Below are 25,097 nucleotides of genomic sequence, written 5' to 3' on the forward strand. Positions count from 1 at the left end.
AAGCGCTAGGAGACGTTGGCTAGCGTCCGTGCACACTGCCAAGCTTTTCGAGCCAGCATGCCGGGTAACGTTTGGACTGAGGCAGAAGTGGAGGAAACGGCGGAGACCTCAATTTCAACTTCAACCTCGACTTCTATCTTAAACCCTCTCTATCGTTGTCGCAAAGCCGATCTACACACTCTCCTCCGGGCTTCTGCTTTGTCCACGCCAGCTCTCAGCTCCAGTACCAGCTCACCCGCCGACGAATTCTCCTTCTTCCCCTCTCCTGTGCCTGTTACAGACACTCCCGAAGCGGTCTCTTATGCTCGCGACAAATACGTCCCATTCGATTACTTTACCTTTCCCGACGACGCTTGGGATGCTTTCTCGACCGGGCCGATGGTTGAACAGGATGGAAACAAGTCGCATAGCCCGCAACGTGCGGAGCTGCTGAACGGACAAGATGCCCAACCCGACGCCGCCGTCGTGCAGGTTGCGCAAGAGGAAGAGGCGGTGGACGGAGTATCTCAGGATGCGCCTGCGCTGGCACAGGGAGAAGTTTCAATCGCAGCTTCCAATGAGCTCGCGCAAACATCTTCCGAGACTCGAACTATCTTTCCAGCGTTGGATTTCCCTCTCTTCGACGCCCAGGGCCTTCCAACTTCTGTTCCCTTTCCCGCACCCACGCTGCCTGCTACCTCTAGAGAAAACGTCCCCTCTACCTCCGCGAATGACCTGAATCACCACGGTCCGTCCGCAAACCCCTTCAGCAACTTTCCAGATATATCCACTACGGGTCAACTGACTCCTTTGCCGGCGAACTATGAAGCCATGCTGCAAGCAATTCCCGACAATCTCGCGCCTTGGGACATCCTAAGCCATACCGTAGATCCTGTCGCATTAGGCACAATGCAGAACAAGGTGCGCAGTGCCTTCGCCAAGCTCGTCTTCAACGATGGAGACTTCTACATGACAACCTATTCTATTGAGCTGGGTCGCGCTCATGATGATTCTTCGGAGCCCAAACGGAGGAAGAGACGGGCAGAACGACGGGATGGACAGTCATGTTCGCGCAAGCGGCGCAAACTTCGAAGCTGCAAATCTCTCAGCGAGAATGGTGGCATATTACACGACGAGGATGCATGGGGCTCGAGGGATAGCCACCCAAATGGCTCTCCTACCGCAAACCCAAAAGATCTTGTACACCCCTCCCGATACGAGTACCACAACATGTCACATAACGCCTCATTTGAGGATGGTGTGGCCCAAGTCGACACATCTCACGTCCCTAACCCAGATAGATGTGTCAAAGTTCCAATTCACCCACCAAAACACGCGCCCTTTGGGGGGCTCCACGCCGTCTCCCGGAAACATGCTGTGATCAAATACAACTTCGATAGCGGCAACTTTGATATTCACGTCCTCGGTAGAAACGGGGTCTTTGTTGCGAGACCAGGCGAAGAGACTGTTCACTTGACGCCACCCGAGATCAAACCATTACAGCACCAAGATGGTGTGCGCATTGGAGCAGTCGAATTCCGTTTCTTCTTACCCAGTCATGATGATGATGACCAATTAAGCGAGTCCGACTTGGAGGAAGAGATGAACTATACATTTGAGAATAGTCGAGGTGAGAGTATCGCACCTACCGGCGATGGCATGGATTCAGAGGAAGAAGATGCTGCCCAGACCAACTCGCTTTCGTATGATTATGATGAGTCCCTACTACTGGACTCAGATCTCCAGAGTGACGAAGAAGAATTTGAACCTATCAGACCAGAAAAAAAGAAGCGAAAGCACCAGCCACCGCCGCCTCCAGCACCGAAGCTGAAGCTCAATCTGAAGAAGAAGGCCCCCAAGGAAGAATACGTGCAAAAGACCAAGTTGAGTAAGGTGAAAAAGAAGACGAAGCGTGGCATTGCGGAAAAGAAAAAGAAAAATAAGAACAAAAAGACCGTGGTGCCAGATGAAGAGATGGATGCGGCAAAGATCGTAGCATCTCCTTCGCCGAAAGAGGTGCCTAAGACTGAGGCGATTCAGAAAGAATCGGATAAAGAAAACAAAGACGTCAAGCCCTCAGTCGAGTTGAAAGAAGAATGTCCTATCATCAGTAGGCCATTCTCTCAAGACACAGCTAAAGATCCGACGTCATTCAAGGCCGTCGTACTACAAGGAGCGTCCGCAGATACCGCTGGTACAACCATGTACGAAGACCCCGCAGAACTTGAAAAGCTTGGTCTACCGCCAGGTACAGTCTTCAGACGCAAATCCGGCCCTGGTAGACCCCCGAAAGACGGCGTGATGTCTAAGCGTGAGAAAGCTTTGTGGGCGAAGTTGGCTAAGGAGAGGGAGAAGGCAGTCAAAGAAGGCCGCAACCCGGAGGATATCACTATCGAAAGCATCCAAAATGCACCAAACAAAGCAGCTCCACGCCCTGCACAACTCTCAACCGATCATGTTGGTGGCTCCGCGAATGAGGTTAATGGTGAAGGTTCATCCTCCATGGCACCGGTACGACGACTTTCTAGAGCAGAAAAGATCGAGGAGCCAGCATCGCCACCAGCACGCAAAGAAGACTTCACTCCTGAACAGCTACAGAAGCCTGCTGCCAACTATGTACAGATCATCTGGGAAGTACTCCATGAAGCTGAGGGCCATCAATTGCCTTTGCAGTCCATCTACCGATCTATAAAACGGAAGTACCCTTACTATGAATTCGTAGCAGGCTCGAAGGGCTGGGAATCATCAGTGCGACACAATCTGTTGTCTGGCGATGCGTTTGTGAAAGTTAAAGAAGGGACCAGTAAATCTGGTGTCGTCTGGAGACTCGACTTGAGTAAGCCTATCCAAAAGGTCGCACGTAGAAGAGCTGCGACACCTCCACAACAACAGCCGCAGCACGCAAATCATCCTCCATCGTATTATCCACAACATATGGCACAATACCAGATGCAACCTGGACAGCGTCCTCCTGTTTCCGCATATCCTCCACAATCCCAACCACCTCAACAGCCTATACCTGCAGCTCGCCTCCCGTCAAGTTTGCGGGGCCCAGGTACGCTACAGCCTTCATCAAGCAACCCAACAGGCTCTTACGTCTCTCCCTGGACCGCTGGGGGCCCAGCTTCTACACATACGTCTCCGTATGGTCCTGCTCCCGCCAATCGCCCGTCATACACATCTCCATATAATCTGAACCCGGCACAGCAAAATCATACCCAAGTCCCTCCAAACGCGAGACCGCCTCCCCCGCAAGGATACAATCCACCGTCCATGACACAACGTCACAACGCTGTTTCTAATGAAGCTCCTCGAAGCTACACTCCTCCTGGACCAGCCCCTGCTCCTGCTCAGCTGGGGAACATTCGGATACCGCAGTCGCTCATGCAGAACGGTACAGCGGCAGTAGCAAACATGGGTACCAACACGCCGGCTCAAAATCCCCCAACGATGGCTCAAGCACACGCTTCTGCGTCTACGCAGGGCTCACAGCAGCCTGGAACTGCACAGGATCCTAACGTACCTTGTCCTTACTCTGTCCCTCCACCACAGCCTCAGCAACCGCCACAACATCAGCAACCTCCCAATCCTCAACAACCTCAAGTGCAACCGCAAAGACCGCCACAGCCCACACATCAATCGCCCTACGCACAATCACCCTATACAAGCATACCACCAGCACACACCGCCACAAATGCCCAAAATATAGCAGCTCCAACGTCGCTGTCTGCCGCGACCACCACCCAAAATGTGCCAACAGACAGTCCCAAGCGCCCCGACGTCGAGCCATTGACTCCCCAGGACGGGCTCTCAAGACCAGGCACTGCACACGGCGATCGCGAGTCGATACCAACAAACGGCACGGGCATCAACCCGAGCGGCCTGAGACGCCAGCTTGAGGCCGCAGTGCAGGAGACGAAAGTCGAAGAAGCCATTACGCAGCTTGCAACTGCGGCAACAGCCGTTCTGCCAGGTCCTAAATCTGATACGTCGTCCTCACTCCCAGGCCCTGAACCCGATACGTTGTCCTCGCTCCCGGGCAAGGAATCAGAGACACGACCTGCTGTGAATGCACCAAGTAGTAATACTCCTGAAATTGTGCAGCAGGATGTTTCCGTTGAACAGAAATAGAGGGTTATGTGCTGCTTTTGTGATCGTGTGCATTGGAGTTTATACGGTGGACCTTTTTTTTGGGAGGTGCGGAGGCGTTGGTAATGTTTGGCTGGTAATAATCATCACCTATCACAGTATGAAGTGGAGATGAGAATGTGGATGACGACGATGACGCCTACGACGACTATGATGAACGGGATGAAGCATGCGTTTGTGCGCATGCGCATGAATATAAGGTTCCACGGCGGTAGATTTGAGGGCTTTTGGTTTCAGATACACACCTGCAACGCGTCGTTGTTTGTCCTTGTGCTTGTGCAGCGCAGTGTCTTTTTCCCCAAAGCGTGTGGTTTATCAGACTAGACTTTGAAAAAGTTTATATATCGTATCATGTCATATCATAGCATATCATAGATATATGTAGCTCACTTTGGGTATATGCATTATACTTTATGCATGTATGCATGTGCATTAATTTTGGCTGCTGTGAATCATGCATTGCGGACTGTGAGTGGCAAGAGGTGGGCGTGCGTCTGTATTCCTGGCGAGGTTCTGGTTGTGGTAGATGGTTCATATGATGGTGTATTTCTAAGTTGTATGCTACCCGTAAGATAGGACTTGTGAAAGATGTACAGCAAGAGAAGTCCCAACGCGGCCCAAGTAAAGGGAAAGGTCATGGCATGGTAGGGAGGTTGTATAGCCTGCGAGTCGATATTGGGTAACAGAAAAAAAAAGATAAAACTCCTCATACATGTGATATCGATAATTTGATACGTAGGCCGAAGAGTGCTGTTATCCGTCGAACATGCGCTGTCTCATCTGCGCCTATCTCAGCCTGCGTCTTCTCGTCATACTTCCAGGAGGCGCAACGCAACACATTATCCCCCGTCTCTCCCTACATGGCCATCTCCGCTTGCAGCTTCCGCAGCTCCTCTTCCTCGTCATCCTCCTCTTGTTCGACGGGTTTGACGTGATGCGGAGCGCTCGGCAGCGCAGAAACCTTGTCGCCGACGGGTACACTGCCGGTTTTGAGCAGGTTCTCGTCCAGTTGCTCCTGCTGCAGTTGTTCGAGCTCGTCTTCGAGTTCGTCGTCGTCGGCAATTTGTGTGCCCATCGACTGTGTGATGGCCTCGGAGATATCCTCGCCGATTGCATGTTGTTCGCGGAGTTCTTCCCTGTTGGGTTGTTAGTAGGGGCAATTTAGAGTGAGGAAGAAGACACGGAGAGCGGCGTACATTGTCTGGTCGACTTTGTCTTGTGTTAGGCCGTTGTGGATCTGCTTCATGGCTGCGTTGGCTTTCTTCATTGCGTCGAATGTTTCCTTGTTGATGTTTGCGTTTTCGATGCTGTATATTTGTCGCTCGAGGGTCATGATTTGCGCGGACGTTTGTTCCAGGCGTGGCTCGAGGTCTTTCTTCTTTCGAAGGGCTTCTTTCGCGGCTATAGGGTGCTATTAGCTTGCGGTCAACTTGAACATGGTGTTCATTGTGGCGATTACAACAGGCCGTGATTTAATATTCCAGACTCATCGCCCGTGCTTTGGACCGATAGAGGTAGAACTAACCTTTCTTATTCGTGGTAACGTATTTTCGTGCCGTGGCATCATATTCTGACATTTGATTCTGCAGGTGCGTTTCTCTCTTGGACAGCATCTCCAAGTGCTTTCGCAGGTCTATTATCGCTTCCTTGGGCGCATTTTTCGCCTTCCCTCCTCCTCCGAACAGGCTGAAACCCCAGCCTGACATGCTGAAAGAGATTATGTGGCTAGATTATAGAGATGATTCGTTTGGTCCCTACGACCACAGCTGAAGATCGAGACAAATCGTGGTGAGGCGCGGTGTTGAGTCGAGGAGCAAAGCGAGTGGGGTGCTGCTGGGGGTCTTGTGATAAGGCGGGTGAGGTTCGGAAATGCTGATGGCACCGAAAAAGGATCCCAAGAGGCGAATATAGGTGTTGGGTGTGGAGGAGTACGTAGACTTGAGTGTTGGAGTGTTTATGAAAGTTGGTGCCTGTTGATGAGGTGCATAGGAGTAGTAGGTAATGTGAAGGCGGGCAATCACAGTGACTTTCGCGACCAAAGCCAGATGACGCTGAGGGGCGGCGCCGGCCACTCTAGACAAAATGCCCTCCCCCTAGGTGGCACTAAGGAGCAAGATATATATACCACCACAACTACCAATATCACCGCATGAGCGGGATAATATGACCAACCTCAATTTGTGAACTCTGATCGAGAGAACAGCCGTGACAACCCGAAAGTTGTGAGCATCAAAGGAAAGCTTCATCACTGGCAGCCCCAGCATATACAGCTCATGACAGTTGCTCGCTCCGTAAACAGCCATCACGTAAGCGCCACCACACTGAGGTGTCTCTGATACGCATCATGCGCAAAGAACATATCCTGTTCTAGAACACATCATGAGCCATGAATACCACAGGTACTGGCTCAAGACTGATACTCTTACCCGATCTGGACCTATGTAGAGTCGGTGATAAGGTGCGGCTCCTTGGCTGGTAGGTTTGTACTACGTGCCTGGAATGCTACGAGCTCACATTGTCTGCATAGTGTCGAACATTATGATACCAAGACAGCATCTCTTGTGCTGGGCTACTCACACCAGCTACCTCATAGACGAAGACAGATCAGATATCTCGCTAACGTAGAGATCTCTCATGTCCTCGAGGATGTACGCTCCTTTGGCTTGCAAATCGGCACTTGGGTCAATGTAATCGGGTTCGTCAAAGACACGTCCGGAGAGAAAGAAATCCCAGGAATGGACATGTCGTCTTCCGGTTTGAGTGCACTTCAGAAGGGCGTACAAGCCACCATGGCGTGGGAGGCGCGAGAGGTCCGCTTAGACGACTACGAGCGTGCTGTCCGGATGAGGACTCATGCAACCTGAGCAGCAAACATATCATTCTAGTGATCAGTATCAAGCTCCACAGTGAGACTTTGAATCGACCCCAAACACACTAGATGGCTGGCGTACGCAGTCATCTTATTTGTCTCGCGCAAGGCCTTACCTCATCGTGGCGACCACCTTGGCTATGGTAAGAAATACTCCATTTCCAGGATACCAGCCTTAGATCAGCAGGAAGTGATTTGGCGTGTTTCAAAATGTCATGGAGAGATGCAAACGAGAGGGGTAGGACACAGTATATGAGTTCCATCATTTGTCCGTAGCTGTACGGCCTACCGCGGTGAGCGGGGAACGACTAGCATTTGCTTTCCTTCAGCGGGATGACTGGCCGCACCATGCCTACACATATCTATCATGAGCGAGGATTCTCGTCTCTCCGTTGCTGCGTTGGTATAGTCAAAGTCTGTCAAGACTGACACGGACAAACAAGGTCTGTGTATCCCATGGTCGTCTATGTCATACAGCGGCATATTTCCATGGGCATCAGAAGTAGATCGTGGATGTGCCGGATGTCTGCCGCGTGTAGAGGAAGGGGATCCTTGGCTTTCACGCGTGCGGCGTGAAGAAAGGCACGCCCAAAGGGGTAGTCAAATTGCAGAGTGGAGAATGATGACCGGGGCCCCGTGTCGGTCGATCAGTCCTTGGGATCTGCAAAACGTCTTATCTTCTCGAGTAACTATCTTCGTTTGTAACAAAATCCAAAGCGGGATTTCTCTATCGATTGCAAAGAGTGGAGCTAAGATGCAGAACAGTCAGTAGCATTACCACGTATCGAGGATCGCGAAAGTGCTTGAAGCGTCGTTCAAGTAACTACATCGCGTTTGCTTGATAAAGTATCGGGCTCATCCGTATTGTGGTCGCTATTCTACAAACGACTCTAGCGTGACATCGACCTGCATGAACCATCCATGAAGCCTCCGGACAGTGCCACGGATCCATACACTACAACACTACCATGGATGGTCATACGACCCTCATCTCTCGCCAACATGAAACACTCATCCATTCCGTATAAGAGGGACAAGCTCGGGCTGACTGATGAATTGATCTTATCTTCACTATAATCTTTCTCTCTGCCCGTTCGACCATGAAAATCACAACAATGTTTTCACATCCGCTTTCCCAGCTCAGTCTAGATGAGACGAACCTCGCGCGCGATGTCATTGTCGCGTGCCACCCAGATGCAGTCCTCGACTTTCGGATGATATTCTTGTTAGAGCCCCCAAAAGCAGAGGTCGTCGAGTATCTCAATCTTGAGCACACCCAGAAGCTAACCCACGATACCCGGCGACCTCAGCGTTTGGCGCAAGCCAGATATGATGTCATTGGAGAGAACAAGCTCAAAGCGCCTGAGTATCATGAATCGGTTATCGATCTGATATCTGGGCGGAGAGTAGCTCACGAGGTCGTTGGCTCAGAGCATCATGCCAGTCTCACTCTGTAAATCAAGATCGAGCCTAATAAATACATCGAGTGACATCTGACAGCCCAAACAGCTCGGAATTTGAAACCTTGGTCAATGTTTGTAAGAAGTCCGACTGGTTCCAGGAGAAACTGGCACAGTTCAAACTGCCGGAAGGATTCGAAGTTGTCATCGAACCGTGGCCCTATGGAGGTGGAGAGGCTCAAGATAAGCAAACGCGTTTTTTTCAAGGTCTCATATTCGCCCGAGACACACGAAGTGGAAATCCTGACACGAATTTCTACGCCTTCCCTCTTCCACTAATCCCTATCATGGATGCGCACAAGAGGGAGGTCGTGCGGATTGAAGAGCTTGCAACGGGCGGCAAGGGTGAGCAGCTTACCGGCAAGACTCATGCTGCAAATGCAGTGGACCATTGTCGCGCCAGTGAATATGTTCCTGAGTTGCTCCCGAATGGAGTAAGGAAGGGTTTAAAGCCTCTAACTGTGCTTCAGCCTGAAGGTCCAAGTTTCACAGTTACAGACGGAAATCTCGTTCAGTGGCAGAAGTGGAGCATGCGAGTAACTTTCAATCCCCGCGAGGGAGCAGTCATCCATGACGTTCGATTTGATGATCGCAGCATCTTGTACCGGTTGAGCATGAGTGACATGGTCAGTCCCGATATTTACTGGAAGATACTTCCACGGCATTACCCCTTACCTGGCAGCCTGGAGACGCTAATATATCCTTTAGACGGTCCCATACGCGGATCCCCGACCTCCTTTTCACCGCAAGCAAGCATTTGATTTCGGAGACGGCGCTCTTGGCGATACCATGAACAATCTTACACTTGGGTGCGATTGCCTAGGCCTGATCAAAGTAAGTGGTACGAGAAATCTAAGCCCACAAAACCCCCCTGACACACGAAGCAGTACTTCGACGGTGTCCTTATCGACTCCAGCGGCACTGCTACACCTACCAAAAACGTCATCTGCCTCCACGAGCAAGACTCTGGCATCAATTGGAAACACACAAACTGGCGCACAGGCCGGGCCGTGCTGTCCCGCCGCCGCGAGCTCGTCATACAGTTTATCATAACGCTCGCAAATTACGAGTATATCTTCGCCTTCAGATTCGACCAAAGCGCCGCCATCACTCTCGAATCGCGTGCCACAGGCATCGTATCGGTCGTCAACATCGACCCAGATAAAACAAGCCCCTACGGTACCGTCGTTTCGCCTGGCGTCCTCGCACAAAACCACCAACATATCTTCTGCGCCCGCATTGACCCAGCCATCGACGGCCACTCCAACACCCTTATCCAAGAAGATACACTTCCCCTTCCCATTGACGCCCGCAAAAATCCGCACGGTAACGCCTACGAAATCCGCAAAACACCCATCCCAACGAGTACACCCCTTGACGCCTGTCCCTCCACAAACCGTGTTTTCAAAATCATAAATCCGCACAAAACTAACCCGATCAGCCGCAACCCAGTCGCATATAAATTCGCTCCGCTGCCAACACAACTCCTCCTTGCACACCCAAATAGCATCCAGGCCCACCGCGCCGCCTTCGCACAGAGACATCTCTGGCTTACCAAGTTCAAAGACGACGAGTTGTACGCCGCTGGTCGCTATACGTTGCAGAGCAGGCGCGAGATTGGCGGCGTAAGCGATGCAGCGGCGCGTAATGATGATGTGCTTGACGCGGACCTTGTACTGTGGTGTGTGTTCGGATTGACGCATAATCCGCGTGTTGAGGACTGGCCTGTAATGTGAGTTTCTCCAATATTTCGTTTCTGTATGTTTTTGTCGGTTTGTGTTTTTATGATGATGATGATGATGATGATGGGTGTGTGTGTGCTTGAGGCTGGGAATGTGCGTGCTAACTTGTGTGTGTCCATGGACAGGCCCGTGGAAGTCATGCAGCTGAAACTCGTGCCAGCGGATTTCTTCGTCGCAAATCCTGCCATCGATGTCCCTGTTGTGCGGGATGTGCATTCAGTCACGATGGAGGGGTGTTGTGCGGGGGTTGAAATGATGAAGAATGGAGATTAGCCTGGGTATGCTTGAACGAGTGGTTTCGATAAAATTGCGAGAATGGCATCTTGAGCACCATCCACGCTTCATATGTCGTGAGATCTGTAGGACTCTACCGATGATCTCCCACACGACCGTGAGTGTGAGTGTTCTATTTCCCTTCAATGTTAATTGGGCAAGTAACTCACCAACCAAAACGATCCTGGCATATATTTTCATGCAAGCTTTTCAGCTGGTCTTGCTAGAGAAGAAAGTTTCAAATTTCAGTCCGGAAAAGCACGGGTGAAAGGGGTCAAGTAACCTCTCGGTGCATAATTTCGAAGTAGACCGTAAGTAGAGGAATTACAGAAAGACTACATCATATCATGCCACATACTGGCCGCCCGACCTATCCTGACTCCATAACATATTGAGATCAAAATCATCTTCATCATCCTCTATCTCGCTAGCACCTCAAGCAGCTATCCTCTCACCAGCCAAAATCTTGATCTGCTCCTCAGCCGGCAACGACCACCACGCCGGCGCATCTCCCAGTCGCGTACTCGTCAACCCGGCATCCTTCCCATCCCCGGCCTTCCTCCACCCCCTCGCAACCTGCCTCTGATAGCTCACAACCCTCAACCGATAACTCTCCGCAGGCGTCAACCACAAATACAACTCCGCCAACGACCCATGAATCGCCAAAGCCAGCCACGCCGCCATCAGAAACAACGGCCGCAGCGCCGCCGCACTACTCTCCGGCCCCGTCCCCAGACTCGACACCAACACCTGCACCGCACTCGTCTTCGCCCCAGCGCCACACTCGCTATAAATCAGCCCGGCCGGGTTCTGCGCGTCCGGAATCCCCGCGTTGATCGTGTACATGCTGAAGATCTCGTCGCAGCGCAGCGCCGTCACGAGCTCGACCCCGTACACCCGCACCACATGCATGCCCGCCAGCAGCAGCAGCCGCAGACTGACAATACACGCCGCCCAGCTCCACACACGGATCATCCAGGCGCGATGCGCGTCGATCTGCAGGCGCTTGATGTTGGTAACGGCCAGGATGAGGCCGAGCGTGGTGGCGGCGCCTAGGAGGCCGAACCACACGCGCATTGCGGGCGCGCCGCCGATGCTGGTGTCCATGATCATGAATGCCCCTGCGTTGCCGAGAAGGAGGAGGGTTGTGGCGGCGTAGCCGCTGATGCGGTGTAGCCAGAGGGCTTTGTGGCGGATGATGGGTGTGAACTGGAGGGCGGCGAGGAGGCCGCCGAAGAGCACGCCGATGAGGTGGATGGTGATGCCGATGCGGCGGTGGCCGTGGGTGTAGTGGTAGGCTTCGCCGGGGATGGCTTTCTGGGGGTTGTTAGTGTGTGTGTTTGTGATAATTGTGTATTTATGGCGGTGTGAGAGAATGACGAAAAGCAGATGGCGGATAGAAAGAAAGGAGAAAGGGAAGAGGAAAGAGGAAAGAAAAAAGGGGAGTATACATACCGCAAGGAACACGCCTCCAACATTGAGATACTCCAGTCGAGCCAGCACGAAGCCGACCAGCGCACCAACTGTTATGGTGTAGAGCACAAAGTTATACGTCTTCGTGAACCCAAAAGCACCGACGACCTTCTTGATCCCACGCTTGACCGCTGAGTCTCGCGGCAGCTTATCGTGCCCCGAATGAATGCTCTCGAAACCTCTTTCAGCCATCAGGTCAGAAAGTCCAAACATACACAGAGAAAAAGTCTTCGCAATTGTAAACACGCAAGTAGATCCAGATGCCAGAAGTTGTTATCTAGTCCCTAACCTCTCCATCCCCTCTCTTATATACTCATCCAACCCCTTGCGCCCACTCGCGAACAACAGACACACTCATCATCCAATCCGCGCAGCAGCGCAGAATCATTCCCCATTCATGCACGCCTCAAAATCCTACCTCGTGTGGATGATGCCAGCACGGTGGAACAGCAGCACCGCATCGGCCGTAGGCCACAACTTTAAAGCGGTGAACTTGGCGCAAACATATGTTCGCGCTAGGCTTCATTGGGAAGCATTGCGCGCCGCCAGGCTGCGATTGACGGGGGCCGGAATGGATGGTGGCTGCGCCTGCTGCGACATCGTAGGAGGCTTGGCTGAAGGATTTGTGGTGTTTTACTTGGCTGCTTGTTGGCGTGAGTGCGTACGTACTACGGATGAATCAGATGCGGATCGATTATTGCACCGATTCTACTGAGAATAGATTAATAGTTGAAGTTATCTCCGTTGACCACTTTCACAGAGTACAATAGTGCCAAAAACAGAGAGACTTGCGGCGTCCGTGGATTCCGGAGCCCGAGACCGAATCCGAATCCGAATCAGGTTTCGATTGGTCAGACGCGTGGCTTAGAAATCTATGGTCTAAGGTCTAGATAATTGTATGAGCTATAGCTCATACACAATTTTCTGCGCTGAAATTTTCTTATTGCGGTGCAAGTCAAAACCCTTTGGAACATCGTCCAGCCCTTTCAGCGGTAGCACTGCGTTCGGCTTCAGCTTGCTAGATGTAAGAAGGAGCGGGATGCGATCGAATAGTTCCGCCCCAAGCTCATGGTCCTCCTTAGAGGGCTGAATACGCAAGTTAGTTGGGACCAATGATCCGTTCAACATCAATGAGACTCACCGGCCAGATAAAGGTTTTATATTTGTGCTCCTTCAAGAACACCGTCCACACCAGTACATCCGTTACCTTCACGCCCTTTGGCACCTTTTCCGTCAAGGCCTTCCCCGGCCTAACGGTGCATAATGTACCCGTTCCATCGATCGCCAGCCCAGACTGCTCGCTCGAGTCCGCAGTGCCTATTGTGTCAAACACGTAGTCTGTCTGTCCAAACGCCTTGATCTTCTCCACAGCATCAGCATCGTTGTAGTCAACAACCTCATCCGCACCAAGCGATTTAACGAGATCGAAGTTTCGCGGACTACACGTCGTGAGAACAGTCAACCCCTCGAGCTTAGCGAGTTGAATAGCATATTGTCCAACACTGCTACTTCCACCCCACACCAGCACCCGCACCGCCTCGCCTTTCCGCCCCGGTACCTTCCCCTGCATCTCGCCCTCCAACACTCTCGGAATGCCAAGACTCTGTGAACTGAACAAAGCGAGCCATGCCGTGGCTGCAGCAAGTGGTATCGTTGCTGCCTCGGCCTTTCCAACACCGGCGGGGATCTTGAAGCAGATTCGTTCGTCGGCGATGGTGTAGTGCGAGTAGGCACCGAGGCCGGGGATTTCACCGCCCCAGATGAGTGCGCTGATGGTGTCGCCCTCGGAGACGCGAGTTACGGCGCTGCCGGTGGAGATGACATCGCCGACAAAGTCGCAGCCGTAGACGGCGCCAGGGCCGAGGGCTCCGTTGTCGTACGATTGGACTGGAGGTTGTTAGAATGACTGGTGATGTTGTCTGAGAGACATGGATTTGGTGGATGTGAAGATATGGAATGAATTTGAGGAGTATTATAATAGACGAGTCTTCAATACAGGACGATAGTCAGTGTGAATACATACCGTCAGTAGGATTTTGAGCGACGTGACTGATCTTTACTAATACTTGGTGATGGCCTAACGAGGGAAGGTCAAGTTCCTCTTGCTTAAGAGACACAGGATCTGTATAGGCAACGAGTGCCAGGTTCTTCGTTGTAGACATATTGTAAAATGGGCTAGATGTGTATTATCGAAGGTTTAGTTTGGAAGTAACTTGAAAAAGAGATACTTCTGATGGCTGACTTGCGGCTCCACCAAATATCCAAGTATGAGGTCATCAGTGCGGGTATAGATCCGATCCGTTGCCGAGATCGGACTAACGGCGATCATTTCTTAGGCAGAATGCGGACTTCTATCTCAATGACATCCGTGTTGATTGACAAGGTGAAATCGTGAATTGATCAGGAATCACAGCGGGCAGGTGAATTTTCGCTGCAGTCTCAGAAATCGACCAATCGAACACCCACGCCCCGTTCTCTCGCCAGGTCAATTAGAGCTTTGCCCAGTGCAAGATCCATGATTCCTAGGCCAACACTCTTATATACCACATTATCGTTCTCGAGCCAATCCTGTAACGACCTTACCGCCTCACCGGTCGTGGTCCTCTCCCTTTCTACCAACTGACCCATCTCCAGGATATGTTCAGGCTTTATGTCTGCTTTGACGATCTCACCAGCCTCTAAGTATGCCGCCTCTCCACTATCCACGAGAATCTCTCGACATTCGAGCTTTGTATACCATTGTAAGTAATCGGGAGGGATCTCTTGCATATCGAGCCTGTAAGATCCAATCGCTGAGATATAGCGCTTACTTTGGGAAGAAGCCGCGAGGACTTCAGTGCTGAAAAGGGGCTCCGTGCTAGGCGTAGTGCAGAAGATCACGTCGGCACATTGAATGTCCCCATGGTATGTATGCTCTCGAGACTTGTCGCCAGCCTCAACAATATGGAATACAATGTGATCTGCGGCGTTACCACATTCCTGCTTGACCCGATGGACCATTTGTGACCCACGTGCTTGAGAGCGATTGATGACTGTGATACACTCGATATTTTTGCCGCGCAGGATTATTGCGAGACGGAGGTGCCAGAAAGCTTGCTTGCCAGCACCGAAGATGACGATGTTTCCAACTCGCGTTCTTTGATCAAAGATGAGCATTGCCCCCAATGAAGTTCTGAAGGCGGTGAATTCCCCAGCATTGATGACGCCAATGCACTGTCCAATATTGTCGCAGATGGTCAATGTGCAGCGGAGAGTGCTATCCTCCCCCGGTGCAGGAACACCGACCATCTTGACTGATGAACCAATCTCAAGTGTCGAAGGCATGAACAAAGTAGTGCGACCTGAGGGACGAGTGATCGCTGAGCGATGTAGCTGATACTTGCTTTCTTCGGCAGTAGAGTAGGCATGGAAAGCAGAACGAAGCGCTTCGGCCATGAACTTGACGTCATCCTTGGTAAATGCACGGAAAAGTGCCTGGACAGCAGCATCAGAGAGGACTGTGAAATCTGTGGCCATTCTGATCGTGAGATGATAAGTCGTCGTATTGTTCCTCTCCTGCCACGAAGTACGAAGTGGGGAGGCCAGTTGCAGGTGATCTGACTCGAATGGAAGCAAGCTCGCATCAAACTCGGCGTCACATAAATGCCGCTCGGTGGGGAACATGAAGCGTATATTTCATACCGTTTGCAAAAATTATACAGCATGCGCCCTGGTACAAATAGGGGCCGAAGTTGGGGAATTCGAAATTCGCATAATTACTGATAGAGTTATGGCTCAGTCTTCGATCGGGAACTTGCTGCTCTTCGGGCTGCTAACAGGAACCCGGCGCCAATAAGCATTGAAAGGCCTCCCCATATCTGTAGGTATAAGAAGCCACCTGCATCTTCGTGTATGAGAGCTCCGGCAAGAGGAGGCCCAGTCAAGGTCGCGAAAGAGACTACTGTCAGGACCATGCCAGATCGCGTGCCCATCTTGCTGAGATCTGTGGTCAGACTCGGTAATCCTGCTAGGATCATGCCTTGAACTCCTCCATTGACCAAGCCAAAGAAGATGCTGAAAACATATAAACCTTTGATCGACTTGACTGCTATCCAGCAAAAATACATGATACCAGAGCTTATTACTATAGGCGTGAGAGTCTGGAATGGCCCAAGGTAGGCATCAGATACCAGGGCCGGGACAAGGCGACCGGGAAGACCCATTGCGTTGAGAATCAAGAGTATAACGAGTGCTGTCGAGTCTGGGGCTCCAAGGACAGAAGATGCATAGATATTGATCTGATATCGTGTTAGTCAAGGTCAACGCATGTCTTCAGTAGACTTGCATAGTCGTATCCGATGTAGACTGCCCATAAACATAGAAAGACACCAACGGTGAACAGAGAATATGGTGCTTCCTTCCAAGCCTCAAGCTCAACAAACTTTCCACTGCTCCGCCTTGGAATACGTGGTCTTCCCAAAGCAAATACAACTAGGCAGTTAAAGAGCACGACGAAGCCCATGACACGGACTGTCCAGCCAAACCCGATCCTGGGAAGCAGTTGTTGAGCAATTATGGGAAACACAACACCACCAGTGGCTGTTCCCGAAGTAGCAAAAGAGACAGCTAGTGCTCGCCTCTTCGCGAAATACGTCGCAACGCACGAGACGGTGGGAACATAGATGATGCCAGCCCCGATACCACCACATATGCCCTGAGCCATGAATAGTTGCCAGTACTGTGATGCCAGACTTGTCATGAATATGGCAACGACCTGAAGAATGCTTCCCACTAGTAATGTTAGACGATAGTAGCCAGCGTCAAATACACGACCAGAGAGCGTGCTGATGAGTAGCAAAAGAAAGATCTGAGTGCTTCCAGCCCACGATAGAGCGGATAGCGTTGTACCTGGAAAGGCGGATGCGTAGTAGTCGATGAAGAGTCCATAACTATTAAAGTAACCCCAGGTATTGAACAATACCAGGCTGCTCACAATGTCAGTCCCACCACACAGGATAAGAAAAAGTATGCTTACTGGGCTACAAGTACCTGGACCCAACCTTGACCACCATCTGGAGGAGGTCCGACGTCTTCCACAGGATCAGGAAACGGAAAGAAGCCCAGAAACTCCAGAACTCGGTTGTTGCGCCGCTTCATGGGATCGAATCTGCTTCACGAGAGTGTGGCCCATGTGAGAAAGAGAGATGAAGTACATCGGATGCAGAATTAGTCATTCATGACGGAGTTAAGTACATCAAACAAAGCGAGATGTCACAGGCGGTCAGTAAGAGCGATGGATTGGGGCGCGGATAAAGTTCTCCATCAATAGTAAATACTTGTTGTCGTTATCTGTGGGCTCTAGGCGGAGCGTGCAGAAGGGTGGGACTGATCTGACGCATTACAGTATGAGTAATACGTGCCCTATCCTGCTGGCGCCCCTGTAATCGGCAGTTCCCCATTTTCGCCTCGGCCCGGAAGTCCGAATCCGGGAAAGTGACTGAGAAACTCAGAGAGGCTCTCCACAAGTTTGCTTTGCTGCAGCATAAAATGGGTATCATGGCCGCATGTGGGTTTCGTCTTTCTAACGCCATAATCGTCTTATTCTTGCATACGACGTATCACGACGATTAAGCACTGTCGTCGAGTCGCGAGTCGCGAGTCATAGCCAAAGAGAAAGTGCAAAGTAGGCTAAAACAAAGGAACAACAAAGAAAGTCATATTCGTATATGCAGGTCAATGGATATCTCTGAGGAGCTGATCCATACCAACGTTAGTGTGGGGAATTGGAAACTTTCGTCTCGTACATTTTGATCCTTCATCCTACGCACTCCCACCTCCAGGCTCCTTCGGTCCCTCAGGCCCTCCATCAGCGCACTCTTTTGAAGAACAGATAACTATCACATGTGCCGAACTATGTCTTATGCACACTGTAAAAATGAAAGAGAAAGCTGAGCTGAGCCCATTTTGACCCATTGTTATCCTGTTAAATCAATGGACAATGCGTCATTCCAGAACTCCGTTAACAGCAGACAAAGACTCTGCAGATGATGCCAACCTTCTGATCCACAATGGCATCACATCACACAACCGAACCATGGAGGAGGTAATGTACGCTACAGCGGTCAGCTTACTTATTATATGCCTGTATCCACTCTACTGTGCGAAAGCGGACTAAGGAAGTTTAGGATCTTAGACCTTACTAGCATGTAGGCGACAGCACTCGCCATATGATCTATAAGCTTACATGGTTATATTGTCACATATGGAGTACTCTGGAGATCTCGCTTGGCGCGGCTATTGCCATATGCCGGCCCCTTCTTTTGAGTTTCTCTATCTGCATTCGTGTCTGCAGAAAGGTCCACTCATACGGAGTGTTAAGTATATAAGTCCCAGATCAAGGCAGTCCTGAAGATCAGATCTGACTGTATCCAAAGCTTTGTTTGTGGCTATTATGGCTCCAGCAAAGATAACCGATGTTGCGTCCTTCGGACGACCAGACGAGCAGGACTTTTTTGGACCGTACCAGAAAGGCTCAGAGCGCATTGCGTCTTTCTTCGACAGCATTGTCAAGCTTGGTGTCGAATTCCGAGAACAACCGACAGTCCGGAGAGACCCAAAGCCTACCCCAGCTACTGTCCAGTTTGGATCCTTGCCTAAGACGGGCATCAGTTATGACGAACTCCTGAAGGAGTTCAAGTCCATAGCTGATAATAGCGTCAACTGGGGTAGTCCAAACTGGACTGGTTTCCCAGATGCAGGAAATAGTGTTCCTTCACTTGGGGCCAGCCTCATGATTCCTCTCCTGAACCAGAATTTAGCGAACCAGGATGTCTGCTCACCAGAGGCTACTTTCAAGGAAATGGAGGTCGTACATTGGCTTCGCTCGAATCTGGGCTACGACACTCCGGAGAAATACACCAATGCACTAGAAGCTGGTGGTATTCTGACAATCGGCGGTAGTCTGAGCAATGCTATTGCTTTGATTGCTGCAAGAGAGTACACGTTCCCGGACTCTGGCCTCTATGGTCTGCCGGTGCTGCCAAAGTACGTTCGCGTCCTTGTACCGGATGTCATCGAGCACTACTCCATTCGATCAGCTCTGTCGTCCATTAGCTTAGGTGGAGCAAATGTTGTCCGCGTACCCGTCGACGACTCTTTCCGGATGAAGCTACCCGAGCTAGAACGATGCATCGACGAAGAACGAGCCGCTGGACGTCATGTTATGGCCTGCGTAGCCTATGCCGGAGACTCACGTACGAGTGCGTAGGCCATTCTTCAACTTTACCCCTTACTCAACTAATCTTACCGCATAGTGTGCATCGATAACCTGGACGCTATCGCTACTATTCTCAAACGTAAGAACGTCTGGTTTCACGTCGACGCCTGCCACGGCCAATCCCTCGCCTTCTCCTACACGCACAAGCACAAACTCAAAGGTATCGAGCGCGCTGACTCTGTCACCATCGACCCACACAAGGTGCTCTGGGTGACCTATGCATGCTCTTTCGTGTTATTCAAAGACCCCTCGACACTGGCCAAGGTCGGTGTAAGTACTGAGCTGATCCTGAAAACGCAGTGGAGTTTGGGCCAAATCACCCCTTTCATTGGCTCGAAAGGCTTCGATGCGTTGAAGCTCTGGGCTGCGATAAAGTACTTTGGCAACGATGGCTTGTCGCGTTTGATAGACCAACGTCTTGCCTTGACTGCCCAGATCCAAGACGAGGTCCGGGCAAGGAGGAATTTGATTCTCATCAATGAGACGGATATAAATGCGTGTATCATCATGTTCTTCCCGGAATCACTTCAGGCTGGTGGCCAGCGTATTAGCAAGGATGATATGGATGAATTGAGCGGTGTGAACAAGGCGCTGAAGATGAAGATACAGGACGAAGGGAAATATTATATCCATGGGTTCCCGCTACGCAGAGTGAGTCATGAGCTTGTGCCTGTTGACTGGCCGGTGTACATCCTGCGAACGATGAATGGTAATCCGTTGACGAGTATTGAGAGCGTCAAGGTGATCTTAGACGAGGTGGAGAGAGTGGGCGGACAGCTTTGGAGCGCTGCACAGAACGGTAAGAAGAGCGGAAAGGCAAAACTGTAGATATGCGCGACATTATAATCTTACTAGACTCTCACGAATGAAATCCTACACCTTCTCATCGTCTCCAATGCCAGGACTCTCCTCGAATTTCTCATAAACAGGCAGCTGCCACCCTCTCTTGCCAGCCGCCGGTAACACATATCCCATCAGTCTCTGCACTGGCTTACTACTCGCAAGCCCCATGACTGTATTGAATATCTTGACAGCCCAATCGCTCTGTGGCACAGCCAGCTGCGGCGCCCCTGGAATCAGCCACTGCACCTCGTCCACAAACGGCCTCAGCACCCTCTCATAGCTCGCCAACGCCTCCTTGATATCCTCTGGATTCTTCGAGATCTCGCCCGCGAGCACATATGCGCCGGTAATTGCGGCAGCTGTGCCCATGCCCGAGATCGGCGACGGACAATATCCGGCATCACCAAGCAACGCGATGCGGCCCTTTGTGAAATGTTCAATTTTCGTCTGGGCGACGATCTGGAAGTAGAAATCGTCGCTCTTGCTCATTTCACCCAAGAATCGCTCCATCTGCCAGCCAGCGCCCGCAAACTCCTTTCTGAGTAATGCCTCCTGCGCGTCTCGCCCCTCGTGCACCGCTGTTTCAAAGGCCTTGAAGCGCTCTGCGGTTGGCTTGTCTGCGACGCCGAGGAAGATGCGCGCGTTGTTGTCGCGATCGGGGCGTTTGAATGCCAGCAGACCGCGACCGAAGGAGAGCCATTGTGACCATGAGTCGTCGGATGGGATGGACGGAATGGTGAAGTAGGCGAGGTATTCGCCGAGGTGGTGCAGGTAGTCTTTGTTGTTGGGCCCACGGCCAAAGACCGCGCGGCGCGTGCGTGAGAGCATGCCATCGGCCGCGACAACGAGGTCATAATCGCTGGGCGGGAGATGCGCGTTTGTGAACTCGACGTGAACTTTGCCATTGTCCGATTCCTCGATCGTTTTGACGGATTCGTCGTATACGTACTGTGCGTGGTCTTTGGAGATGTCCAGCAGGATCCGCGCCAGGTCGCCGCGCATGATTTCGTATTCGGATGTCGGACCTTGGTTTTTATCGTCGCCGGAGACGGGGAATGAGGCTTTCACGGCCCCTGAGACGTCGATGACTTGCATGCCGGATTCTGAGGTGTTAAGCGATTTAATGGTGGGTAGAATGCCCATCTTGCGGACGATGTCCACAGAGACGCCGCGGATGTCGACTGCTTGACCGGAGGTTCGAGGCGCTGGAAAGCGCTCTAGGATGGTGATTGTGCATGGGGTTGCGCGATGTAGCCAGTATGCGAAGGCGGGGCCAGCGATGCCGCCGCCGACGATGAGGACGTTGAGCTTAGGAGTTGTCATTGTGAACGATGAAATGTATTTGTGTGGTTCATCTCTGCTTTGAAGGTGGATGTTGTTGGCGATATATAGCCCGTGTTTGAAGGAGGACGCATCTGGTTATGACATCATGTGTGAATACGATGCTCTTTCAGTGTACCCGTGGGATGGCCACGACATCGCATTCTTAGTTTGACGGGAGATGTCTCATCGCGAACGGGTAGATGGCCACGATCGCAGGTCAAAAGAGTCCGCATCTCGTGCTGGACTGAGGGTTGTGGGCGATGGAAATGGGCTCGATCTGAGCATTACGCCGAGAAACGGGAGATCGAGGCCGTACGAAGCTTGTCGTTTGTCCATACCTAGAAAGGCGAAAGTGTTTAGTGTCAAACACGGTTTCAATTGGCCAGCATCGTTGTGATCCGCAGTTCGCCCTCACGTCCGGCGAAAAATAACCGAAGGGAAATCCCATGGCCGTATCCGACAAGGAATGCGGCGCTCTTGGCCGATTTTTTACCGCTGGCATAACGAAGACACCCCAGAATCGTATGAACCTCGAAAATATGTCAAGACTAGCCTAGTTTTGAATAGATAGGAGTAAAGTTCGAAGTCTCATTTACCTACATCCACTTTTCTAGATACCATTTATATATGATCTAGTCGAAATTTTACTTATGATTATTCTAGCCCTCCAAGTTTCTTAAACGATGGGAAGAAAGCCGGCCAAGGGGCGGCACAAGTTAAAGCCACGGTCACCTTGGCACTACCCATGACCCTGGGGGCCTGGACCCTCCCATATCTATTATTACTTCGATTTTTTCTAGGGCCATCTAAAATCATCACAAGACGCTAAAGCCTTTACGGAAAGGTTGCCTATATAGCCCCTTTATCGTCTTATGAGTCTCAAGAGGCTTAGATATATTAGATATAGTCAGATCTCTGTTTCGGCGAGTCACTCCCTGTTGATGTTTGAGCACAAATATACTACTGCTGGGCTATCCTGGATAGTAGAGAGCATCTACAAGCAACTCACACTTCATCACATAGCACTATCGGCTATACTGCCGCTCTCATTCATTTTTTTCGCCAATACCCGCGGAGTAGCATGCTGTACGTTCTGGCTTTCGGCTCCTGCAGTGGCGAAATTTCTAAGATCAGCAGCCAATGACTGGGAATTCTCGGGACGAATTCTCATTTCCGTACATCGGATACACGAAATATCGTTCGACAATGGGATGAAGAAAAGATAGAGGAGCTGTTGATGAAAGAGCATTAAAAAGGTCTGGGGTCGGATGCCAATAGAACCTCGCCAGGTCGCCCATCCATGCAAGAAAAGCGCTAGTGCTTGAGATGGTTAGCGTCGCGAACATAGATTGTTGCTTCGAAGAAAGCTTCATCACACCTGCAATCGCCTTATGCTATGCCGCCAGCCCGTCTGATATGCTCGCGGAGAAATAATAGGAGGCTAAAATAAAGATTCTTTGATTTGGTGGTGCGATGGCTATCTGTATAATTTCGACACAGCGCTAGCAAAGCACATCACAGAGCCGGTCCATACGGCACAGGTCTAACACCCTTGTCGCTATACAACAACTAACATACACTGCCTACTAAGTTTATCCTATATATATTTGCACTTCTGCTTGACTCTTTATGTCGTACATGCCACTCAAACATCTCCGTCGCCAGCGTGGGGACATATCCCACAGTCCTTGACTCCGCACTGCCAACCAATTACCCGCCGAACGATGCCAGTCTAATTTTGAAACCCATAAATTCAGAGCCAGACTAATAATAGAAGAGGTGATCCATGAAATATGGCGGGTTTATGGAGTCAACATCATGGTGAAGACGCATCAACGGGAGACTTATCCCTAGTAGAGTCGCGGCCATACACTCCGAAATCTAAAAATGAGGAAGAGAGCGACCAATCTTCCAATGCGTCGTCTCAGATCCTAGTTCCACCGCCAGAGCGCCCAACTCAGCCACATCCACTGTCAAGATCACTCTCGGTAGGGTCAAGAGTTGTAGCAGCTGTGGCCGTTCCACACAATGAGCGTAGGGGGTTGCTTGCATTTCTGACACTTGTCCCAGAGGTCACGAAGCCTACTGACTATACCTCTACTACGAAATGGTCTCTAACGGCACTTGGTATGCACCCGTTTACACACATGAGTGTCCTGGGCCTAATCCAGACCTTGTAGTTTCAATAGCGGCTGCTGCTGCTCCAGCTGGTTCCGCCATTATCATGCCAGCCCTTGCTGACATTGCAGAAGACTTTGATTCCAACCCGACAGTGACGAATCTCAGCTTGGCACTCTACGTGCTTTCAATGTCCATATTTCCTCTATGGTGGTCGTCGTTCAGTGAGACACTGGGTCGACGAACAGTATATGTCGCCTCATTCAGCCTCTTCCTTGTCTGGAATGTCCTCTCTGCCGTTTCTGTGAATGTTATTATGTTCATAGTTATGCGTACTCTCAGTGGCGGTGCTGCCTCGAGCGTACAGGCTGTTGGAGCTGGGACGATTGCAGACATATGGGAGCCGAAAGACCGTGGGAAAGCCATGGGACTTTTCTATCTGGGACCACTATGCGGACCTCTCCTCGCCCCTATGATTGGAGGTGCTCTAGCTGATGCTCTAGGCTGGAGAAGCACACAATGGTTTCTGGTGGGATTCGGTGGGATCACCTTGATGGGCATCCTGCTTCTTCTGCCGGAGACTTTACTAAAACGTCAGCAAACTGTCGTAAGGACTACGAAAGTAACAGACCATGTATCGGAAACTGGAGACGTAGAGCCCAGACAAGACATCGATCCGGAAGCAGTCTTAGGGCCGAAACCTCTTAGACGCGCGTCCACGATGCAGAGCATCCAGCTCAAAACAAGCAAGTGGATTCGAGTACTACGACGATGTTTGGTTGATCCACTTTCAATTCTCCTTCTGCTCCGCTTCCCTGCTGTTCTTGTCACCGTATACTATGCTTCTATCGCTTTCGGCTCCTTATATGTACTAAACGTCTCCATACAGGAGACCTTCCGAATCCCACCATACGGATTTTCGGATTCTATCATCGGATTGCTGTACATTCCAAACAGCCTTGGCTACTTGATTGCCTCTCTCGTTGGCGGTCGGTGGGTTGACTATATTATGAAGAGGGAAGCGAGTAAAGCTGGGCGATACGACGAAAAAGGAAGGCCGATCTTCCAACCTGAAGACCGCATGCGAGAGAACGCATGGCTGGGAGCGGTCTTGTTCCCCAGCGCGCTCCTCTGGTACGGGTGGGCTGCACACAATGGCGCGACTTGGATCATCCCGGTAAGCTCAAACACCCCTTTACCTCACTCCTTCGTGCTGACCAGGAATGCAACAGATGATTGCAAATTTTTTCTTTGGTATAGGCAGCATGTTAATCTTTCAACTCGCAACCACGATGCTTACAGAGTTTCTTCCACGCCAGGCGTCGACTGGTATTGCAGTGAATAACTTTGCGCGAAACATATTCGGCTTCGCTGGCTCTGTAGCTGCTGAACCTGCAATTTTAGCTATTGGGAATGGCTGGCTCTTCACTATTCTCGCCATTGTTGGTATCATCAGTGGTCCGATGTGTGTATGGAGCATGAAGAAGTATGGCACGAAATGGCGTGATTCGATGAATACTGCCATGAATGCAACATGAGGTGTCGAAAACAGCACTTTAAAAAGCTAAACGTCATGTGGACTACAATACTGTGTTCATTTCTACTACTTTTGC

At 51.0% G+C, this 25,097-nt stretch overlaps 12 protein-coding genes across 12 annotated transcripts; 5 read left to right on the forward strand and 7 right to left on the reverse strand.

Moving 5' to 3' along the window:
- Positions 1-57: 57 nt before the first annotated feature.
- Positions 58-4,524, forward strand: EJ05DRAFT_534002 (uncharacterized protein; the record flags this gene model as incomplete). Its single annotated transcript, XM_033749152.1, has 1 exon — positions 58-4,524. The coding sequence occupies one exon, from the start codon at positions 58-60 to the stop codon at positions 4,108-4,110; it is 4,053 nt and encodes a 1,350-aa protein (XP_033604901.1). The 3' UTR covers positions 4,111-4,524.
- A 460-nt stretch (positions 4,525-4,984) lies between these two features.
- On the reverse strand, positions 4,985-5,834 carry EJ05DRAFT_481386 (Snf7-domain-containing protein; the record flags this gene model as incomplete). The annotated part of the gene is made up of 3 exons (XM_033745063.1): positions 4,985-5,264; positions 5,325-5,529; positions 5,654-5,834. 3 exons carry the CDS (start codon positions 5,832-5,834, stop codon positions 4,985-4,987), a joined length of 666 nt encoding a protein of 221 aa, XP_033604902.1.
- Positions 5,835-6,398: 564 nt separating this feature from the next.
- Positions 6,399-7,248, forward strand: EJ05DRAFT_2378 (uncharacterized protein). The gene is made up of 3 exons (XM_033740024.1): positions 6,399-6,603; positions 6,656-7,140; positions 7,182-7,248. The coding sequence occupies exons 1-2, from the start codon at positions 6,515-6,517 to the stop codon at positions 6,990-6,992; spliced, it is 426 nt and encodes a 141-aa protein (XP_033604903.1). The 5' UTR covers positions 6,399-6,514; the 3' UTR covers positions 6,993-7,140; positions 7,182-7,248.
- Positions 7,249-7,960: 712 nt separating this feature from the next.
- EJ05DRAFT_459220 (copper amine oxidase) lies at positions 7,961-10,472 on the forward strand (the record flags this gene model as incomplete). The annotated part of the gene is made up of 5 exons (XM_033742571.1): positions 7,961-8,450; positions 8,498-9,083; positions 9,166-9,291; positions 9,345-10,189; positions 10,325-10,472. The coding sequence occupies exons 1-5, from the start codon at positions 8,098-8,100 to the stop codon at positions 10,470-10,472; spliced, it is 2,058 nt and encodes a 685-aa protein (XP_033604904.1). The 5' UTR covers positions 7,961-8,097.
- Positions 10,473-10,786: 314 nt separating this feature from the next.
- EJ05DRAFT_534005 (uncharacterized protein) lies at positions 10,787-12,379 on the reverse strand. Its single transcript, XM_033749153.1, has 2 exons — positions 11,928-12,379; positions 10,787-11,789 (listed from the first exon to the last, which is right to left on the reverse strand). Exons 1-2 carry the CDS (start codon positions 12,156-12,158, stop codon positions 10,908-10,910), a joined length of 1,113 nt encoding a protein of 370 aa, XP_033604905.1. The 5' UTR covers positions 12,159-12,379; the 3' UTR covers positions 10,787-10,907.
- A 469-nt stretch (positions 12,380-12,848) lies between these two features.
- Positions 12,849-14,107, reverse strand: EJ05DRAFT_481390 (GroES-like protein; the record flags this gene model as incomplete). The annotated part of the gene is made up of 3 exons (XM_033745064.1): positions 12,849-13,031; positions 13,087-13,832; positions 13,969-14,107. 3 exons carry the CDS (start codon positions 14,105-14,107, stop codon positions 12,849-12,851), a joined length of 1,068 nt encoding a protein of 355 aa, XP_033604906.1.
- A 277-nt stretch (positions 14,108-14,384) lies between these two features.
- Positions 14,385-15,461, reverse strand: EJ05DRAFT_495338 (ornithine cyclodeaminase/mu-crystallin family protein; the record flags this gene model as incomplete). The annotated part of the gene is made up of 1 exon (XM_033746246.1): positions 14,385-15,461. The coding sequence occupies one exon, from the start codon at positions 15,459-15,461 to the stop codon at positions 14,385-14,387; it is 1,077 nt and encodes a 358-aa protein (XP_033604907.1).
- A 55-nt stretch (positions 15,462-15,516) lies between these two features.
- Positions 15,517-17,278, reverse strand: EJ05DRAFT_2194 (MFS monocarboxylate transporter). The gene is made up of 3 exons (XM_033739882.1): positions 16,960-17,278; positions 16,270-16,909; positions 15,517-16,222 (listed from the first exon to the last, which is right to left on the reverse strand). Exons 1-3 carry the CDS (start codon positions 17,079-17,081, stop codon positions 15,713-15,715), a joined length of 1,272 nt encoding a protein of 423 aa, XP_033604908.1. The 5' UTR covers positions 17,082-17,278; the 3' UTR covers positions 15,517-15,712.
- A 1,097-nt stretch (positions 17,279-18,375) lies between these two features.
- EJ05DRAFT_495340 (PLP-dependent transferase) lies at positions 18,376-20,028 on the forward strand (the record flags this gene model as incomplete). The annotated part of the gene is made up of 2 exons (XM_033746247.1): positions 18,376-19,183; positions 19,238-20,028. 2 exons carry the CDS (start codon positions 18,376-18,378, stop codon positions 20,026-20,028), a joined length of 1,599 nt encoding a protein of 532 aa, XP_033604909.1.
- A 22-nt stretch (positions 20,029-20,050) lies between these two features.
- On the reverse strand, positions 20,051-21,498 carry EJ05DRAFT_2483 (FAD/NAD(P)-binding domain-containing protein). The gene is made up of 2 exons (XM_033740138.1): positions 21,459-21,498; positions 20,051-21,411 (listed from the first exon to the last, which is right to left on the reverse strand). Exon 2 carries the CDS (start codon positions 21,364-21,366, stop codon positions 20,074-20,076), a length of 1,293 nt encoding a protein of 430 aa, XP_033604910.1. The 5' UTR covers positions 21,367-21,411; positions 21,459-21,498; the 3' UTR covers positions 20,051-20,073.
- A 541-nt stretch (positions 21,499-22,039) lies between these two features.
- EJ05DRAFT_471480 (uncharacterized protein) lies at positions 22,040-22,967 on the reverse strand (the record flags this gene model as incomplete). The annotated part of the gene is made up of 2 exons (XM_033742971.1): positions 22,504-22,967; positions 22,040-22,452 (listed from the first exon to the last, which is right to left on the reverse strand). Coding segments are annotated over exons 1-2 (272 nt in total), but the record flags the coding sequence as incomplete, so codon positions are not given.
- Positions 22,968-23,157: 190 nt separating this feature from the next.
- Positions 23,158-25,022, forward strand: EJ05DRAFT_506185 (MFS general substrate transporter; the record flags this gene model as incomplete). The annotated part of the gene is made up of 3 exons (XM_033747793.1): positions 23,158-23,493; positions 23,547-24,661; positions 24,717-25,022. Coding segments are annotated over 3 exons (1,757 nt in total), but the record flags the coding sequence as incomplete, so codon positions are not given.
- Between the last annotated feature and the right edge of the window lie 75 nt (positions 25,023-25,097).

The sequence above is a fragment of the Pseudovirgaria hyperparasitica genome (genome assembly GCF_010093815.1).
Source record: "Pseudovirgaria hyperparasitica strain CBS 121739 unplaced genomic scaffold EJ05scaffold_1, whole genome shotgun sequence".
Lineage (NCBI taxonomy): Eukaryota > Fungi > Ascomycota > Dothideomycetes > Acrospermales > Acrospermaceae > Pseudovirgaria > Pseudovirgaria hyperparasitica.